At 31.7% G+C, this 21,764-nt stretch overlaps 1 protein-coding gene and 1 long non-coding RNA gene across 4 annotated transcripts; both read right to left on the bottom strand.

The window, feature by feature from the left end:
* Nucleotides 1-3,380: 3,380 nt before the first annotated feature.
* Nucleotides 3,381-4,466, bottom strand: LOC145952286 (F-box/kelch-repeat protein At3g23880-like). The gene has a single exon (XM_083064625.1). The coding sequence runs from the start codon at nucleotides 4,464-4,466 to the stop codon at nucleotides 3,381-3,383; it is 1,086 nt and encodes a 361-aa protein (XP_082920751.1).
* Nucleotides 4,467-9,862: 5,396 nt separating this feature from the next.
* Nucleotides 9,863-17,334, bottom strand: LOC145952821 (uncharacterized). Of its 3 annotated transcripts, XR_014430309.1 has the most exons (7): nucleotides 16,572-17,334; nucleotides 13,821-15,034; nucleotides 13,480-13,592; nucleotides 10,934-11,044; nucleotides 10,408-10,756; nucleotides 10,213-10,308; nucleotides 9,863-10,126 (listed from the first exon to the last, which is right to left on the bottom strand). It is a non-coding gene; the product is annotated as an uncharacterized LOC145952821 (long non-coding RNA). The 3 variants fall into 3 exon arrangements; XR_014430307.1 differs by having other exon boundaries at nucleotides 13,821-17,334; XR_014430308.1 differs by lacking the exon at nucleotides 10,408-10,756 and having other exon boundaries at nucleotides 13,821-17,334.
* Nucleotides 17,335-21,764: the final 4,430 nt, after the last annotated feature.

Raw genomic sequence — 21,764 nt, 5'->3', positions numbered from 1 at the left:
TCACCATTCCAGACGTTTTTGGCTTCTCTTTGTTTTTCTGTTTCACGTTTTGCTCTCTTGTAGCCCAGTTTCACGTTTTGCTCTATTTAGCTGCCATTTTCATTTTACTTCCTTCTTCTCTTTATATATGCATTTTTGTATCTGAACTGAACCATTTGCATTGAATAAATACTTTCGTTTCCATTTTCGTTTTCAGTTTCGTTTCCAATTTCTGTTCCATTTTTGTTTCTGTTTGTATTATTTTCGTTTCTGGTCCATCTTAATGGAAGGCTAAAAACCCCTGGGTTGGCTCCTTGAGCAGATTGCAATCTCTGTTTGAGGTTCAGTTATGTGTGTTTATCTCTGTTCTGCTTTGTCTTCTTCATTTAACCTCTGTATGAGTGTCCAAGCTTAATGGGTTGTGCTTAATGCCACAGTTGCTTAATCTGTGTGAAGAGGTTGATGTTGTATACGAAATCTTGGGTTAATCTTCGCTTAGTTGGTTAACTCGGATGGAACAAGGATTAAGTGGTTAATAGAGTAATCTTTTGAGAACCAGGGATAAAAGAGTTGCAATCTGAGCAGGGAACCAATCCGTTTTAATTGCTATTTTATTTCGTTTTATTGTGTCACCAACTAAAAATCTAAAAACAAACCCCCCATTTTGTGTGTTTAAGCCTTTAACAGTAAAAAAAGATGGTCCTTGGGAGACGACCTAGGAGTCACTTCCTAGTATTACACTTAATTGCATTTATTTGACCGGATACGGCTTCGATCATAACACTGTGCCAAGGTCACGTTACCCCTAACCTAGGGTCGTGCTCACCCCTGACATGTTAACCAAGGTCACGATACTCATGTAACAATCTCGGGCCGTGCTCACCCCTAGTCATAGGTGTGAAGAACCACAACACATCTCATTCACATTCCACACAACATCTCATAATTCAATTTCATACATATATCAGATATGTCCAAAATAATGGGTTTCACACGTATCAAGTAATTCACATTTAAATCATCAATTTTTATCAAATAATATAACAATGATATTCATAAATTAATATAATAAACAACGGAATTACCAATTTAATATAATTTCAACATAAATAGTAAAACCCCTAATTGTTCCAAAACCTAGCTCACAGACACTTTTCTACAATTTCGTTCTCTCTCCCAGATCATCATTCTTACGATTTAAATATATATTTCTAATCCTCAACACATACGGAATCTAATGGTATAATTAATTCCTCAAACAGAAATAATCCAATTTTTCCAAAACCTAACCTACAGGCACTTTTCTATAATTTCGTTCTCTCTCCTAGAGCATCATTTTTACAAACAAATTATATATTTATTGTCCTAAATATATACAGAATCAAATAATGCTGATAATTCTTCAAACAGAAATATTTCTAAAATTGCTCATAATTCTAAGGGGTTCTTCCTCTACCCAATTCCCTCATGTAACTCTATATATAAATAATTCCCTTTTCCCCCGTACCTGGATATGAAGAAGCTGAATCTAGACTAGATCTGGTTGATCTCCCTCGCTGGGTTCCCCTCGGTCTGAAGTAGAAAGTAGAGGAAAGAAGAGAGAGTAGAAGAAAAGAAATCAGAAATGAGAGGTGTGCTTTTTGGGAGTGGCAAACAACTCTATTTATAGGCTTTTTACGCCGGAACGGCCCATTCCAAATCCGGAACGGCCCGTTCCGGACCCTTAAAACGTGACTAAAAATCACATCCAGAACGGCCCGTTCCAAAACCAGAACGGCCCGTTCTGGTGTGCATTAATTACCCCCAACGGCCATAATTTTGGGAACGCCCCATTCCAGGCCCGTTCTTATTTAGGGTTAAAGGCATATTTAATAGTCTGGAACGACCCGTTCTACCTTGAGAATGGCCCGTTCTGGGCTATTAACTCACACACAACTTGGTAGTTTGGAACGGCCCGTTCCAATTCCGGAACGGCCCGTTCCGAGCTACTAAATCATATACCTTTTAGTAGTTTGGAACGGCCCGTTCCAATTCCGGAACAGCCCGTTCCAAGCTACTAAATCACCCTTATCACCTTTATAAAATTACCAAAATACCCTCAATTAAAATAAATAAATAAAAAGTGAAATAAAAACTGGGGTGTTACATTATATCCAATATAAAAGAAAACAGAATATTACTTAACCTTGTTTGGAGATAACTCAGATCTGAACTATTTGACAATGTTATCTATTTCAGCATTCATATTACGGTCCATTTTCTACATTTAAATGTTTTTTTTCTGAATCCGACTTTTGATATTTGTATTTTTGAGTTTTCTTAAATGAATTAAATACAAACTTCAATTTAGAGTAGTTGTAATTATTATTTTTGGATGCTGCGTTGGGCTTTTGGATTTTTAAATGCATAGGTGTATGTATGGAAAGCAAGTGAAGGGGTAAATCGGTTGATGAGTGATGACAGTGATGGGTACTCATTGTCTCGTTTTACGTTCCATTCTCTCTTATTTTTGGTTACGTATTTATTTTAAAAAAGTTTCATTATATATTATTAATTGATAGTCTGAAAAGTTCTTTTAGTTTTGAATAAGCTATTTTTTTTTATCAACTTGTTTGTTGAAATTGCATAGAACAAATTTATAATATAAAATATATAATATATAACATATACTATTCAAATAGCAATTCATAATTTGTTTAACAGATCATGTTAAAGATTAAAATACAGATAATAATGTAAGGTCTCATAAATTCTGGTAAGTTATTACTGATTCCTAAAACAACATGCATTAACTGTGCTGATTATTGTTATGTTAATATAGAAATATTAATAAAATATAAAATATATACAGATTTGGAATGAAATATAATGATACCAGAAGACAATACGAAGAAGATGAGCAGGTTGCTTTTTGCTTCGATAAGTTTCCTTCTGAATCCAAATTTTCATATTTTGATTTTGGAATTTACTTAAATGAGTTAAAAACAAAATTCAATTTAGAGTACTTGTAATTATTAGCTTTGGATGCTGCGTTCGACTTTTGGAATTTTAAATGCATACGTGTATGTATGAAAAGCAACTGAAAGGTCAGTGTGTAATGAGTTGATGTGATGAATAAGCCATTTTGTTACGTACTTATTTTTAAATAAATTGCTTTATATGTTATAATTGATATCATCACTTTTAAAGTATTGAATAAGCCATTTTTTTATGAACTTGTTCGTTGAAATTGCATTGAAAAAATATATATTATAAAATGTATAATATAAAATCTAAAATTTATAATATATAACATATACTATTCAAATAGCAATTCATAATATGTTTAATACATCATCTTATAAATTAAAATACATATAATATTCTAAGAAGAGCATAAAAATGATAAAATTACATTATATTTAGGTTGAAAGTAGTGTCTCTTCACACATTATCATCTCGTGCTCACATTGCGTTACATGGCCAATATTCCTATATTGTAAGGTCTCATCTATTGCATTCCATGTGGCCAAAACTCCCGTTTCATTGTTGACAAATAAAATTGAATCATCTGAAGAACATGCCGACAACATATATCCTGGAAAGTCATTACTCACTTGCATAGATATCAACTTCGTCCAAGACGTGTGGACACCATATTCTTTCATTTCCCATATGTCGACCATGTAGTCCCAATTTTCATCTCGCATGACAGTACAAAAAGCCAAACAATCTCTTATAATTCTCAAACAACAAAGAGTATAGTCCTCTAATTTAACTTCACTAGGAATATTTAGTTCATAAAATTTTGAATCAATTAAATTATAAACCAAAATAACATCAACATTTGTTTCCCAGTTGAAAGTAATCCAGTGAAGAGAATCGCCAAAATAGAGACCGATACTTCCTTGATGAACAGAAATACAAGAATAGGTAATTGTCAAAAGGGAGTCATCTTCGAAATCCCTCCATGAAGCAGCATTCATAGAATACACGAGTGCGCGATGAGATGAATCACATTTACTAAGATAAATTTGAACCGCAACATAATTGTCTTTAGATCGATCATAACCAAATCCATAGTAGTTGAGACCAAAATAATCACCACAAATTTTCATTATAGTAGGTGGATATGGATAAAAAGAACGAGTAAACCCGGTAGAGGGATTCCAAATCAAGAAGTATGTAAGAACCCAAATAAGTATAATGCCCCTGCATGTACCAACAATTTTCATGTACGCATTGGAGTAGGTCATTGCGCACGGAAGAATGCAACTTGCGTCTACAGCAAGAAGAGGCTTGCTTGCATCTACGGGTAGTATTTCAGTTAGGAAACATGAAAAGAACATAACCTTTTTCACGATTTTGGATTCTTTGTAGTGCCTTTTTGCGAAGTCAGATTCAGAAAACAAAGCAAACCAAAGTTTACACACGGTTTTGGCTCTACAAACTGATTTGACGGATGCCCGCACAAAACTTTCAACTATTAACTCGATTGGAAGTGCCATTTTTGAGGGTGATGTTATTGTAGAAAATGACCGTACAGTATTTGTTGTGCAGTAAAGCAATGATGACTAACAAATCCATTTGGTCATATTTATACGAAAAATGACATATACGAAGAGTTATATCTATACTAGAAGTTGCATCCCCATACCCCACATCTGTTCCCAATAACTGCACCTCCCTTGGCTCCCACATCCGCTAGAGTACAACTGTTTATTTTAATTATACAACCTTTTTATTTAATTTTAATGAGTTAGTTATTTTAATTGGATTTAAGTGGATCAGGTTCATTCCTTTGCCTATTTGAAGCCGCATATTTTAATTTAACTACTTGTCATTATTAATCATTAAATTAACAAATACAAAATTAATTATATGTAATTTATATTTAAGATTAATATATTTTATGTGTATGTGTCTAAGGGGTTAAATATGTCTTTTATATTTAAATATAACATTTTTTGTATAAAGTTGTTATTACCATATTATAAACCCTAAACATGAATAAACATTACGTGTATTTTGTAAGGGGTAAAATGTGAATACACTGTGCTAGTTACTTAGAATGATGACTCTAATGTTTACTAATCATGACCAAATGACTAAAGTAAAATGATATTATATGTTTAGGGTTTAATTAAGATTAATACAGTTTAGGTGTCTGTGTCTAACGGGTAACATATATCCTTTATATTTAAGATTAATAAAGATTAGGTGTATTTGTGTAAGGGATAAAATATGAATACACTGTGCTAGTTACTTAGAATGATGACTCTAATGTTTACTAATCATGACCAAATGACTAAAGTAAAATGATATTATATGTTTAGGGTTTATTTAAGATTAATACAGTTTAGGTGTTTGTGTCTAACGGGTAACATATATCCTTTATATTTAAGATTAATAAAGATTAGGTGTATTTGTGTAAGGGGTAAAATATGAATACACTGTGTTAGTTACGTAGAATGATGACTCTAATGTTTACTAATCATGACCAGATGACTAAAGTAAAATGATATTATATGTTTAGGGTTTATTTAAGATTAATACAGTTTAGGTGTCTGTGTCTAACGGGTAACATATATCCTTTATATTTAAGATTAATAAAGATTAGGTGTATTTTTGTAAGGGGTAAAATATGAATACACTGTGCTAGTTACATAGAATGATGACTCTAATGTTTACCAATCATGACCAAATGACTAAAGTAAAATGATATTATATGTTTAGGGTTTATTTAAGATTTATACAATTTAAGTGTTTGTGTCTAACGGGTAACATATATCCTTTATATTTAAGATTAATAAAGATTAAGTGTATTTGTGTAAGGGGTAAAATATGAATACAGTGTGCTAGTTACTTAGACTGATCTCTAATGTTTACAAATCATGACCAAATGACTAAAGTAAAATGATATTATATGTTTAGGGTTTATTTAAGATTAATACAGTTTAGGTGTCTGTGTCTAACGGGTAACATATATCCTTTATATTTAAGATTAATAAAGATTAGGTGTATTTGTGTAAGGGGTAAAATATGAATACACTGTGCTAGTTACTTAGAATGATGACTCTAATGTTTACTAATCATGACCAAATGACTAAAGTAAAATGATATTATATGTTTAGGGTTTATTTAAGATTAATACAGTTTAGGTGTCTGTGTCTAACGGGTAACATATATCCTTTATATTTAAGATTAATAAAGATTAGGTGTATTTTTGTAAGGGGTAAAATATGAATACACTGTGCTAGTTACATAGAATGATGACTCTAATGTTTACCAATCATGACCAAATGACTAAAGTAAAATGATATTATATGTTTAGGGTTTATTTAAGATTTATACAATTTAAGTGTTTGTGTCTAACGGGTAACATATATCCTTTATATTTAAGATTAATAAAGATTAAGTGTATTTGTGTAAGGGGTAAAATATGAATACAGTGTGCTAGTTACTTAGACTGATCTCTAATGTTTACAAATCATGACCAAATGACTAAAGTAAAATGATATTATATGTTTAGGGTTTATTTAAGATTAATACAGTTTAGGTGTCTGTGTCTAACGGGTAACATATATCCTTTATATTTAAGATTAATAAAGATTAGGTGTATTTGTGTAAGGGGTAAAATATGAATACACTGTGCTAGTTACTTAGAATGATGACTCTAATGTTTACTAATCATGACCAAATGACTAAAGTAAAATGATATTATATGTTTAGGGTTTATTTAAGATTAATACAGTTTAGGTGTCTGTGTCTAACGGGTAACATATATCCTTTATATTTAAGATTAATAAAGATTAGGTGTATTTGTGTAAGGGGTAAAATATGAATACACTGTGTTAGTTACTTAGAATGATGACTCTAATGTTTACTAATCATGACCAGATGACTAAAGTAAAATGATATTATATGTTTACGGTTTATTTAAGATTAATACAGTTTAGGTGTCTGTGTCTAACGGGTAACATATATCCTTTATATTTAAGATTAATAAAGATTAGGTGTATTTGTGTAAGGGGTAAAATATGAATACACTGTGCTAGTTACTTAGAATGATGACTCTAATGTTGACCAATCATGACCAAATGACTAAAGTAAAATGATATTATATGTTTAGGGTTTATTTAAGATTTATACAATTTAAGTGTTTGTGTCTAACGGGTAACATATATCCTTTATATTTAAGATTAATAAAGATTAAGTGTATTTGTGTAAGGGGTAAAATATGAATACAGTGTGCTGGTTACTTAGAATGATCTCTAATGTTTACAAATCATGACCAACTGACTAAAGTAAAATGATATTATATGTTTAGGGTTTATTTAAGATTAATACAGTTTAGGTGTCTGTATCTAATAGGTAGGGGTGGGTAGACGGAGCCGGGTCCGCGGAGCGGTCCGTAAGTCCGCGGATTTCGCGGATAACGGACCCGTTTTTTTCAAATTCGTATGACTATGTCTAATTTTTGAGCCCGGCCCGTGAAGTTCGCGGACTTAGCGGATTTAATTCGCGGGCTCGCGGGCTAGTCCGCGGACTTCACTAATTAATATTTTTAAATATTATGATTTTAATATTAAGTTGTGTATTTAATTTTTTAAATTATTATGACATTAAAATTATGTTTAGTTGGTAGGTATTTGTCATTTGAATTACTTTTATGACATTTTGATGCTTTTATTATTGAAAGTTTGGTACTATTATTTAAGTATTTGTAATTATTTTTATTTTTATATTTTAATATTTAGTATTTTAAACTATTTTAACTATTGATAAATTTTAGTATGATAAAATTTAGCTTATAAATAAAAAATATTTTTTTCTTCTAATTTTATGTATTTTTATTTTTTAAAAATTTATTTTTTTGAACCATTATTTAGGCCCGCGGACCGGTCTGTTATCCGCGGATTTTGGCGGGCCAGATACGGACTTAAAAAATAAGTCCATTTATTTTACGGATCGGACTTATCTGGGCCGTATAAAATGCGGGTTTTACGGACCGGGCCTTAAACGGGCCGGACCGGTCCGTATACCCACCCCTACTAATAGGTAACATATATCCTTTATATTTAAGATTAATAGAGTTTAGGTGTCTTTGTGTAAGGGGTAAAATATGAATACACTGTGCTTGTTACTTACAGTGTGTTTAGATTACAGTTGAACTTTAACAAACATACGTTCAATTTAAAGTAACTCTCCCTTTACTTCTACGTTTTTGGCTTTGGAAAGTGTGAAATGTCATTTACGCAGTGTGAAACGTATTCCCAAACATACACTTAGAATGATCACTCTAATGTTTACTAACCGTGACCAAATAACTAAAGTAAATTATTTCATAACTCAAACGTTATTATTGGTGTTTAGAAAAATACTCCGTAATATTGCATTTGAAGTAAATGCAAGGTAATATTTCATCCCGATATTCATTACTGAGTGTAATTATTGCTTCTCGAATTGGAAATTTTTATTTTTAATAGGGACTATATGTGTTTTGTAAGTTCAAAAAGGTGAACCCCTTTATTGCATTCTTCGGAGAGTAATCATTACTCAGTACTTCTAAAATATAAGAGTGATGGTTTATTTGCATCAGAGAGAAACAAATCTAACATTCTTCCCTTTCATCTTCTTCATCTAAAAAGAAAAATTCTCTCATCTTCTTCCCTCTCATCTACATACATGGCTGATGATAGCTTCGTTTCTCCAAACAAAAATTGTGTGTAAGTTTCATTTATGTTGTTATTGCATGTGTTTAGGGTTTTCCAGTAGTTGGTGATATTTGTCTTTCATCTTCTTGTTCTAAATTTTTTTTTCTCATCTTCTTCCCTCTCATCTACATACATGGCCGATGATAGTATCGTTTTTCCAAACAAAAATTGTGTGTAAGTTTAATTTATATTGTTATTGCTTATAAGACTGACAATTTTTCTTATTTGAACATGTTTAACCGAAATGGAAATGTTCCTTATCATTACTGTCTTCAACTGATTGCATGTATACAGAATACATAGGATTTAATTTTCTTATTTAAATTTGTTAATCTTATTTATGAATGATAAATGCGATTTTCTTTATTGTTAGGTCATTGGTAACACACTTCAGTTCTTTTTTGAGTCCAAAAAAGGTATTTAATGTTATTTTAATTTTTTTTATGAATTAATAAACAAATTTTGCCATTATATATGTCATTGTTAATTTTTATATATATTTTTTTTGCAGGAAAAATATTTTGGAATTATGTATTTTATAAACAATGGAAAGGGAAGTTAAGTGTATGCGAAACTATTGATCCAAAAGGAAACACTTTCACTCTTGGTTTAAAAAATCACTACTAGAAAGATTGTATTCTAAGTTGGTTATTTTGTCATATCTACATCGGTTCTAAAACCAACTTAGATGAAGGCGACATAGATGAATAAACATATTTACGTCGGTTTTGTAAAAACCGACTTAGATGTATGTGTTGATCTAAGTCAGTTTTCATAAAACAGTCGTAGATGTATGTGTTGATCTAAGTCAGTTTTCATAAAACAGTCTTAAATGTATGTGTTGATCTAAGTCAGTTTTTGACAAAAACTGACTTAGATGTATGTGTAAATCTAAGTCAATTTTTTTCAAAAACTGACTTAGATCAACACATACATCTAAGACGGTTTTGTTGTAGAACCGTTGTAGATTATATTTTTTTAATCAGGTTAATTTTTAAAATAAAACTGACTAAATTATAAATATGTAAAAACTGATTTAATAAAACTAATTCAATTATCCAATGTGAGAGAAGCCACATCAAAATCCAACATAAACCAAAAGAGGCCAATATGAGATCCGTATCATTATAAGAATGACTCAATTACATCATTATCATTATATAATAAATAATACTAAAGAAGCCATATACTCAAAAATCAAGACAGACCTATCTGAGATCCAAAAAGAAGAGTATTTTCTTACAAAGAGAAGAGAAGCTCAAAAAAATTAGGTCATACTACATTAGACATGTACTTAGCCGCCTAATGCTAAAGCCACATTCACCTATTTCTAAATTTTACATGTAATATTAAACCTTTCAACATGATCTATTTCTAAATTTTTCTAAAAAGAAAATTTCCCCAATGAATCCGAATGTCTTCCAATTTGGTTTCCTCCAATGCTGTAGCATCTTCAAAAAGTTGCAACATATATACATCATATATTAGTTACATCATAATATGCATTAAAAGAAATTAACAATATTTTTAAATGTACCTCACTCCAACCATTTGTTATACCCCCTTCAATTATTTTTGACATCCAATTCATGACATAGTATCCACATTCGTAATGTCCTTGTTGTTTATAACTCTAAAATGAAAACCAAATTGAGTAGTATAAGTAATTTTTTTAATTAAGACAATAAAAGACACTTGTTAGGAACATTGACTTTAATTACAAACCATTTACCATGGGGTAAATCCATTCTAAGTTCTTTGATAATGCAGTAGATCTACCATTCATGACATTATACACAACCATAACACTAAAGAAAATAAAATGAATGTAAGTTACATTATTAAAATTTTATAATAAAGAGCATAAAATTAAAACATGTGTAAAAATTAAAGTTTACCTTTTGACTAAATTTTTAAATGTTATTTTTAAACGTATTTTTAAACGTATTTTTAAACGTTCACAGGATTAACATTTCCAATTATAATATTACCCATTTAATATTATAATTTAATATGATTAGCAAGCAATCTACATATGTAAAGTTCATCTCTTCTCCAGTCTTATTCCAAGTCATGTATTTCTGAAAAAAGCACAGCATAATTAACATCAGACTTCTGTTAGTCAACAATGTGCTTGGGAATAATAGCATAATCAAAATAAACACAAAAATTTGATGTTGACATAGCAGAAAACATACTGTTAATGCTATATCCAGTTATCCACCACACTGAATGTGCCGATTCAACAAAAGGTTTACCTTCAGCAACTGAACAATAGAAGGAAGCATTTGGCGTGAATCTTGTAGACTTGTGTATGGTGAAAATTCTGCAAGGCTTCTGAGTAAATCTACTTTTCGTTCTCCAGGAAGCTGACAAGGAATAAAATAATTCAAATAAATAAGTTTCACACCTACCAAAACAAACTCAATTAAACCACAAGATTCCATTAAGCAAAAACATTCACCAGCTAATACAAGATCTACAAAGTTATAATCAATAAAGTCACCTGATATAAGATTCCTTTTTTTTTACATTTTATCTGAATAAATCAAACAGCTTAAAATTATATGGGTGACCAGCTATTTACTGAAGTTGGAATAAGATAATAAACTAATTTCAAAGGAAATGTTTTTTGAACGGTGCCTGACAAATATAAAGGGCGAAAAAGTTGTCTAAATTAATATCTAGAAATTAAACAACCACTACCCATAGAATTGCTTCAAATAGTGGTAGATATCACATCTATTTATCACACTATTTATTACAAATAAAATGTTTAGAATTAGATCAAAAGACTTGTGCAGGTATAAAGTGGCCCATTTTAAACTAAAGGTTGGCAGGTAAACGTATCTCCATAGCATTTTAAACCATTAGACTATATGTGACTTCAATATTATTTTTAAGATACTAAAAAGAAGTATGCAGGATACTATGCGATGAAACAAAGTAAACCCACCCTCCTTATCAAAAATAAATAAAAACCTCTAGAAGGCTATAAATTGTATTCGATTATAGATTAACTTAAATTTGAAGTTTCCAGAATCCAAATAGTAAGACACTTAATACATTTGCAATTAATCATAAAGTACAGATGATCTATGGCTAAAACCAAAGCATATATTCCAGGTTCAAAAAAATAGGAAAAATATTAAATGGGTTGAACAGAAAAAAAAATGTTTATTCTTTCAAACCAAATGATTTGAAGTAATATTATAACTCTGACACATAAAGCCACGATTTTTAATCGAGTATGGTCCACGGGAATGCAGTAAGCAATATTACAATAGACACAAAGATTCAAAAATAAAAAGTTTGAAAAAAAAAATGAAACCAGCATAGCCATTATTTACAAAGCATTATAATTCATTTCCATTTAAATTTCGCCCAACTAAAATGAAAAAAGAAGAATTTATTAAAGTCAGAAAGGATAAGATAATAAATATTATTTTCACAATCAATCGAGTACAGGCTTTAAACTATTTATGTACTGAGATATTTCTTTTAGCATCTACACACACACAAAAGCAATTTTAAATCATAAAAACATTTTAATACAGAACTTGTAAGAAAAGATTTATATAATTCAAAACAAAATATTTGTCAGATATTCATGTGAAATTCTGCACATCACAACAGTCCATTTAAACATACTCACAATTTAAATAGAAGCTCAAACATATTCAGCAGACATTATTACCACAAAAGTTCCTGTTTTCAAAGTGCATAATCCACTCACGTTAAATGCCATATGTGAGTGTATTACTCTTTACTATACCCGAGCCTCTGTATAAATATATATATCTTGTAAAACAAAGGCTCAATCATCTTTGTATTTTTCGTAAATAGCAATAGAATACAAATATATTTTCTCTATAATATATTCAAACTGCCGAAATCAATTGTAACTGATTCAGTTACACTGTTGTAACTTCTTCTATACCCGAGCCTCTATATATATATATATATATATATATATATATCTTGTAATCAGAGGCTCAATCATCTTTGTATTTTTCATAAATAGCAATAGAATACAAATATATTTTCAAACTGCCAAAATCAATTAAGTTTAACATAATTTTTTGCATTGAAATGGCATGATTTTTAGAAAGAAGGCTACAAACAAAAGAATATAAATTATATAGACAAACAAGGACAAGACTCAAGCTACAAACAGGTAAGATGCTAAAAACCTTGGAAAGAAGTTGGTTGCGAGAGTGGAAGAGAGAAAGACAATGTAAGATATGAGAGTGAATGAGAAACAGGTCATGTGGGATTTTAATGAAAGATTTGATGTCAACCACTCATTTTGAATGAATTGCTGTTATTACATTATTAGCTCACCACCCAATAATCGTTCATTTAACTTGATATGCTCTTTCTTCCAGAAAGTTGAGAACCATAAAAATACAAGCCAAATTAGAATTCACATAAAGTTTTAATACAATTAAAATGGTTAATCAAAAATTAAGGTTTTGAGGATTTGCCACAGTTTTCTAATTAGCATATAGCATCCATATTGATAACTAATAGGGAAATGGGAAACTATCATGCAAAGGCAGGTATTTCAAGGGATCTTAAACAGTACCAGACCTCATGTCATTGCAGGGGATATGCCACAAATATGCTTTATTTAGGTAGTTAGTTTACACATAATTACACATGACGCAATTATTTCTTCAATACATTATTTTTATCTAGTACCCATAAATATGCTGGTTACAGCAAAGCAAGAATGCAAAACACCAATCCAACAGTTTAAATGTAGCAAAGCATTATTCCATAAACTCATTTTGCACCATACCTGTCATACACAAAAATAGCTACATCACATGCTGCCAAATAATCCTGATTTGACAAAACATTCGATACTTCACTCTCTGGTATCTCCTGCAACACGAGAGTTTTTCTGGTTCCCTATATAGTAGCAGCAAACACCAGGATCGTGAATATAAATATTGAATATTGTACCCTTAGACTGCATTCCCTGGTTAACCTATTTAATATTGTTCATGTATATATGCTAAAAATCCAAACTGAAAATAAAAAATTGTTCATAATTCAAAAAAGAACAGAGAACAAAGAAGAAGAAAGGCCATAACAGTCTCAAACAAAGAACAAAATAGAGCAAAGTCATGGGAACACCTCCGCAAGACGAAACGCAAGGTTCTCTTTGCAGTTGTTTCTCCGACGGCTGCACAGAGATGATGGTGGAATCGTCGAGGCAACCGCAATCGAGCTTGAGAGCGATTGGGGCGGAGGAAGTGAGCGGAAGGGGCAACGTCCTGCGGAGGAAGTGATGGAAATACTAGGAGAAGTGAGGGATGTTCTTCTCCTTGGATTTGCCTAGGCTTGGATCTCTTCAAAGGAGACTTGAATCCGCAGCTATGAACACTTGAAGAAGGATGATTCTCGGTTGGAATAGGCTTAAGCCTTGGATGGAAGCATCCAAGCTTAAGGAGCAAAGGATTCCTCACTTCAAAGAGAAGGAAAAGATGAACTCTCCTATGGCTTTTGATGTGAGAAATTTCGGTGACTCTCAAGAGAAAATTGGGCTGAATAAGCTCTCCAATTTTATTAATCTCAAAAGTGAATACAAAGAGTGGAAGAATCACTTAAGTAGGGTTCCAAGTGTGCAACTTTGGGCGCCTAAATCCAAGGCTACATGTGGCGCCCAAAATTTGAATTCAAACTTGAAATTTGAATTCAAATTTTGGCTCCCATGTGCTAGTCCGAAAATTTAGGTGTCTACATGCATTTAGGTTTGATTTGAGAGTTATTTAGGGTTAATTTGAGTGGCACATGTTCAGCCACCCATGGTGCTAAACATGTGACTCAAATGTAACTTAAATGACTTCCAAATTAAACCTAGTTTAACCTAATTTACCTATTTAAGTAATTCTTGTATATTCCTAATCTAATGACCTAAATACAATGGTCAAACAAATACAATGGAAAGGAAAAATTACAAGAATGAAAATGAGCCCAATATTGGGTACCAAAAGCCCAAAGGCCCATGAAGCCCAAAACTAGGCCTAACTAGCCTAAAACCTAAAATGCTATTCTATGTGGTCCAAAATACAAGACCAAAATATATGATACCTATACTAACATCATGTATACAAAACATATGAAATTAGCTATAACAAAATATGGCCCATGAAAAGTTCAACTTGGGCCTTCCCAGGCCCATCGGGCCCAATGGGCCTTGACTGGCCCACACCTTCATGTCTAACCAACTCCTCTTGGCTCCTTCAATATGTCACCTCTTGCCTTCCTAGGCATGATTCCATCATCCCCTCCCTCTTGAAAAGGATTTGTCCTCAAATCACGAGGATGCATGGAATAAGAAACATCACCTACATACACAACAAACCATGTATAAGAGGTGACATGTTTATGATGAGAAATGGATTATGGATCCTAAGAGGAGTCCTTATATCTAGCCTAAGAAAAAATAAACTATCAACATTAGACTCCCTAAAAGTAGAAATAGGCTCCTCTCCTAAGCATAACCTAGAAGTAAAACCTAAGAATGTAATAACACTATGACTAAGACAATGAAAAGAATGATTTTTAAACACTACAATATCTTGCCTAAAATACCCTAAATGGTAGCCTAGGCTTTTCCTAAAATATAAAGAAAAGAATACTAGAAAACGTCCTAAACAATTTTGAATCATATTGTTTGGTAGATAAAATGTCTTGGAAAATCTTGAAAACTCATATAAACTATTTTTGTCTTGTAGGGAAGGGTGCAAATTAAGTTCAAATAAAGATGAACTTCCCATAAGATCAAAAATAGAATATGAAATATGACAAGATGTATCTATCAAACAATATATTCCAAAATTTGGGTGCTTTATTAGAACAACTATGGTAGAAGGATTCCTAAAGAGAGGAAGGCTATCTTCCTTGGGCACCTCCAAGGAAGTAGCACAAGAAGTGGAACTAAATGTAGTCCACTCCTTCTTCACTACATCTTCAAGTTGAGATTCATTTTTCTTTAGAATGATTTGTTCTTGAATCTCTACTTCATGACTAGTGGTAAGATTAGGGTAAGAGTTAAGGTCTTTATTTATGAAGAGAGTATTTTGTAAATGAATTTTAGTGGTAGAACAACTCTCTTCACTCACAAGTCCTTTAGAGAAATTATTTTCCTCCTTACTCTTTCCTAAGAGCAATGCCTTTTTTCTTTCTTTTTCTCTTGTTTTTCTCAATTTTTCTTTTGCTAAAAGTTTTTCTCTCTTTTGTTTAATAATGTGAATTTCTTCCTCTAAAATTGCAATTTGTGCTTTTTTTTCAAGTTTTTCTTTTTCTTTTTTTAAAGCTTCTTGCTTTGTCCAAGGTGTTAGTGATTTAAGCCTTTGAGTAGAATGTGAAAAACCTTTTGGAGAGCTTAATTCACTACCACTTGAGAAATATTTTCTCATGATTAAACAAAAGAATTTTTTTGTATATGCTATGCAAAAAGTTATAAAATGTTTTTGGTATTTTCTAGGAATGAAAATAACACTTGGAAGTCTAAGTGTACAAGTTGCACTATCAAGGGAGGTGAGCTACAAAGAGCCACTTAATAACCAAGCCTTTTCAAGTGGAAATCACTAAACTCCTTTGTGGTATCTCCAATTCCACAAAACTTTTCACAAAAATTTTGAATGCTTTTTCACAATTTGTTTGTTTTTTTGAGACTAAACTAAACGTGAGCAAGTAAATCTACACAAGTCTAGACGAAATTAAGCAACTAAGTAAACACAATTATAGACAAGAAACTTTAAAGGAAGCAAAAACAAGTAGCTAGTCGGATAACCCTAAGTGGAAGCTTGAAACATATGAAATTTCCAAGCCACTTCCACTAGTACTACACGTGAGAAGGCTATCAAGGGTTAGATATACCTGACCAGCTTCTTAATACTCCCTCCAAGCTTTACAAATTGGTTTAAAATACAAAAGATTTGGCAAAAATGTAAACTAGCCTAGGAAAACAATAAAGTGGCGGCTTTGGCAACCAATTAGTGACGGATTGTTGTCCAAATTTTCCAACACTTAATCAAGTGTTTAATCTGCCACTAATCCTTCAAAATAATGCTCCTGGACCTGCAAAAGAAACACAACAAAGAGGTTAATGTGGCTGCCTCACAAGGTGAAGGGATTGGTCACTCAAGTGAAGGAAGTTTAGGAGAAATTTTGGTCACTAATTTAGGTCAAATTTTTAGGTCTTAGTGTCCAAACTTTTCCTACTCTTTGTTGAGCAATGCTTGATCCTTGAACAAGGATTTGAGGCCACTTCCAGCACAGGGAATTTAAAGAAAGAAAACAAGACAAGCAACAAAAGCACAATTTAAAAAGCTTATACCAAAAACAAGAGTAATAGGTGTATATGACAAGACACAAAGAGGTTCAACAAATAAAACTGAAAATTAAGACTCCAAATAAAAGCTAGCACTCAGACAGAAGAGTTCCTAGATAGGTACTAGAATAGATGAACAAAACAAAAAAAATTTGAAGACAATTGGACAAGTATAGCAAAAGTAGTAGCCAAAACAATAACAAGGAATCAAGTAGGTTTTTCAACTTGTATACCTCTCGGCTTTTTCCTTTTAATTTTCTTTCTCTATTTTTTTTTAATTCTTTCTTTTTTCAGTATCAAATTAAGAGTCCAGAGAGTATATTTGCCTTTTGTTTCAAAATTTTCAATGATTCCAAGCTATAGAAACCGAGAATACAAATCAGCCAAAAAATTAGGTCAAATTTCAAGTGAAAATGAGAAACTAGTGCACTAGTTTTAGGTTTTGGTTTGGATTCCTTTTGAACTATTTTTTTTTTTGATCTTTTGAACACTTTAGGATCTGTTTTATCTCTGTTTTCAGCCTCTAATTTTTTTTAAATTTGAATCCACAAGAAGAGTGCACTAGAAGTAGGTTTACACTTGAAATTTTTGAGTCACAAAATTTTTTATAAGATTTTCAATGGAATGTGATTTGAAAACTTAAGAACATAATAGAAACCTAACTCTAAAGAAACTTGCTAGGACTAATAGCAAATTATTAACACAATAAGGTAAAGAAAAAGCACATATAGGTAGGCACAAAATGAGCAATGACCGAGACCAATATGTAGACACAAAAATCAAAATAAAACTAGGTTAAACATGCTATTCAAGGAATTGGCAACATGTAAGGATTAAACACAAACTTCTAAGACAAAACATAGATTCAAAACCAAAATCTAAATGCAATGCATGAGGTCCAATCACGGACACATACAAGAATGGAGAGACTCAAAATAAAATCAAAATAGCACAAGCAAATAGTTCCTAAACAAGTTGATTGAGGAAGAAATTCAAGAACAATCAAACAATGGATCTATGGAACAAATTTGATTCAAAACAATTAGATCCGAATAGAAACTCAAAGAAGACATACAAGAGTACACAAACAGCAAAATAATCGGACAAAACAAAAGAGAACTTATCTCCAAGAAGAACCTTGCTCTTGATACCAAAAATGATGGAAATACTAGGAGAAGTGAGGGATGTTCTTCTCCTTGGATTTGCCTAGGCTTGGATCTCTTCAAAGGAGACTTGAATCCGCAGCTATGAACACTTGAAGAAGGATGATTCTCGGTTGGAATAGGCTTAAGCCTTGGATGGAAGCATCCAAGCTTAAGGAGCAAAGGATTCCTCACTTCAAAGAGAAGGAAAAGATGAACTCTCCTATGGCTTTTGATGTGAGAAATTTCGATGACTCTCAAGAGAAAATTGGGCTGAATAAGCTCTCCAATTTTATTAATCTCAAAAGTGAATACAAAGAGTGGAAGAATCACTTAAGTAGGGTTTCAAGTGTGCAACTTTGGGCGCCTAAATCCAAGGCTACATGTGGCGCCCAAAATTTGAATTCAAACTTGAAATTTGAATTCAAATTTTGGCTCCCATGTGCTAGTCCGAAAATTTAGGTGTCTACATGCATTTAGGTTTGATTTGAGAGTTATTTAGGGTTAATTTGAGTGGCACATGTTCAGCCACCCATGGTGCTAAACATGTGACTCAAATGTAACTTAAATGACTTCCAAATTAAACCTAGTTTAACCTAATTTACCTATTTAAGTAATTCTTGTATATTCCTAATCTAATGACCTAAATACAATGGTCAAACAAATACAATGGAAAGGAAAAATTACAAGAATGAAAATGAGCCCAATATTGGGTACCAAAAGCCCAAAGGCCCATGAAGCCCAAAACTAGGCCTAACTAGCCTAAAACCTAAAATGCTATTCTATGTGGTCCAAAATACAAGACCAAAATATATGATACCTATACTAACATCATGTATACAAAACATATGAAATTAGCTATAACAAAATATGGCCCATGAAAAGTTCAACTTGGGCCTTCCCAGGCCCATCGGGCCCAATGGGCCTTGACTGGCCCACACCTTCATGTCTAACCAACTCCTCTTGGCTCCTTCAATATGTCACCTCTTGCCTTCCTAGGCATGATTCCATCAGGAAGTGAGCGGAAGGCGGCAGTTATAGGGAAATAGAGAATAGAGGGTTTAGGGTTTAGTGAGTGGAAGGGGCAGTTATAGTTACGTGAGAGAATGTGGAAAGAGGGGAGGAATGAGAGTATGTGGTGGGCGCAGGAGCGGAGGGCGGAGGAGGTGGAGGCTAGAGAGAATGTGGCTGGGAGACTGAAGGGCGCGCATGAATTGAGAGAGAACGCGCGGGTTTATTTTTGGGTCTCCATCTAAGTTAGTTTTACATAAAAACTGATGTAGATCACTTAACATCAACGTCGGTTTTATTATAAACCGTCGTAGATATATTTGTGTAGGCTATTCTACAACGGGTATTGTCTAAACCGTCTTAGATTACATTCCTTTTATTTACAAAAATGCCACCGCGTCTTATTTTACATCATTTTTTAATAAACTGACTTAGATTGAGCTACTTAGATTACCCTTTTTGTAGTAGTGAATATTGGTCTCACAGTCGGATTTTTTAATATGGCTGGTGAAGAAATTATTTATCCCGACAATCCAAACATTGAAAATATCAGGTCAGAGTTAATTTACAACATTTATTAAGTAACTTGTTTATTGTCATACTTTACATTAATTGAATGTTGAAATTTTTTGTTATCATTAACAATTACATAATACAAGAAGCTAGTGAGGATGAATGAAGAGACCTAGAACTAATAATTCCACCAGCACCAAAACCTAATGACGAACCGGAGGATAACCTGCCCATATATCCACCATGGTATTTGACTCTAACAAAGGCAGCAACTACAGGGAAAGAACCATTGGTGAGTAAATAAATTACTTAAAAAATAATTTATTAATGAACTTTGAATATTTTGACTGAATAATTAATATAAGTAACATATGATTAATATAATATAGTTTACTAATTATTTAATTGTTTGCTAGCAAAATTTTATTGTTAAATACGTCGTTGCTTGGAACATAAATGATTATGCATATTGTTTTTTATTTGATGTGAATAAAAAAAAACAATATGAATCATATATAAGCAGAAAATCGTCCCGCCAAACTAAGGAGTGTTATTTGGGTTCTGCATGGATGCAATTTATGAAGGGTGGAAAATTCAATGAGGGTGACATCCTGAAGTTGGAAAAAGTTTTTCACTCGGAATATCTGCTCATAAACGTTTTGAAAATTTAGTTGTTGTTGTTGGGGGGTATCGTTTAAGATATTTTTTTTGTTAAACATTCGTAACTTTTATAATTAATTTTGATGAAATTTACTCTGACCTGCATTCTTTTAATTCCAATTACGATAAATACAAAATTACATTATTTTGTAACCTAATTAACAAATTACCTTAATTTTATTTAATATATTAAAAAATTTGTAAAATGTGATTATTTTTTTAGTTATTAATTAAATGTTCCATTATTCATATTTTTAAAAAAATTTATTTATAGAATTTTGAAATGATTATTGTCCTATTTTTGAAAACAAAAATTGTACATCTTTGTAATTGTATTCCGAAACCGTATCAAATTATTTTGTTAATAATAAATAATTATATAATTAAATTTTTAAACTAATTAATTAATTAATTAACTTAATTAAAAATAATAAAATTATAATCAGTTTGTATCAAACATTGGGAAAATGATTCAGACAGTAAAAACTAAATACGCATGTATTATTCAAAGTAACCCTGCTTCCTTACTGCACACGTGCATGACTATATCATGTCATTATTAATTACTACATACATCTGAAATCATCATTGCTTATTGGAATCATTCCATCGCAGTGATACATAAATAAATTTGATATCCTTGATGAAATGTGTACGTGCTTCGTAAATGAAAATACGAGTTCTGTCTTGTCAGTTGTATATTAGTATTATTGTTTTTTCATATTTAATATCCACTTGTGTAAAGAATTTTACTTTGAAATACGAACCCTTCATGAGGAAAATGACTCCTCATATTTAAAGTTATTAAACGACACTTTGTTTTCCCGTTTAGGGTTTTCACCCCCCTGAATGACTTATTTAAAGTGACCTACAATACCCAAATTTCACATTCCATAACTAACCACCATATATGTTCATTTTCAAAATGTTCGTATGTACACTGAGGGAAAGTTAAATTCCATAACACCATTGCCTTTGTTTTGGGTTTTATTCAACATTCAGTTCATCCTTATCTCTTTCAGGTATGTCTGTATTGACTTTCAAATTATAAAAAAGACAATTTTTTTTGGGTTTTATTCAGCATTCACTTCGTACTAATGTTTTCTTCATATTTTAAAGATGGCATCTTCATCCACATCGGTAAACAATGACAAGTTCAAATACTGGTTTCAAACTTTCGCTAAAAAATTAACTCCAGGAAAGGTATTTTCATATTATTTTAATATTTTTAATGTTGACTAATACTGTTTATCAACTATTGTTGTTTGAAACATAACTTTTATTATTTCTTTATACAGGATTCAATGAAAATATGCAAGAACTTTCACCAATTTTGGGGTCATCATTTAGTTACTGGTTCATTTTATGCGATGGATCCCAATGGCAATATGAACACACTTGTAATTTGTAAAA

Source organism: Cajanus cajan, chromosome 10, assembly GCF_000230855.2.
Source record: "Cajanus cajan strain Asha chromosome 10, NIPB_CcT2T_4, whole genome shotgun sequence".
NCBI lineage: Eukaryota > Viridiplantae > Streptophyta > Magnoliopsida > Fabales > Fabaceae > Cajanus > Cajanus cajan.
Note: the sequence above shows the minus strand (reverse complement) of the source record. Positions and strands in the feature narration are given on the sequence as shown.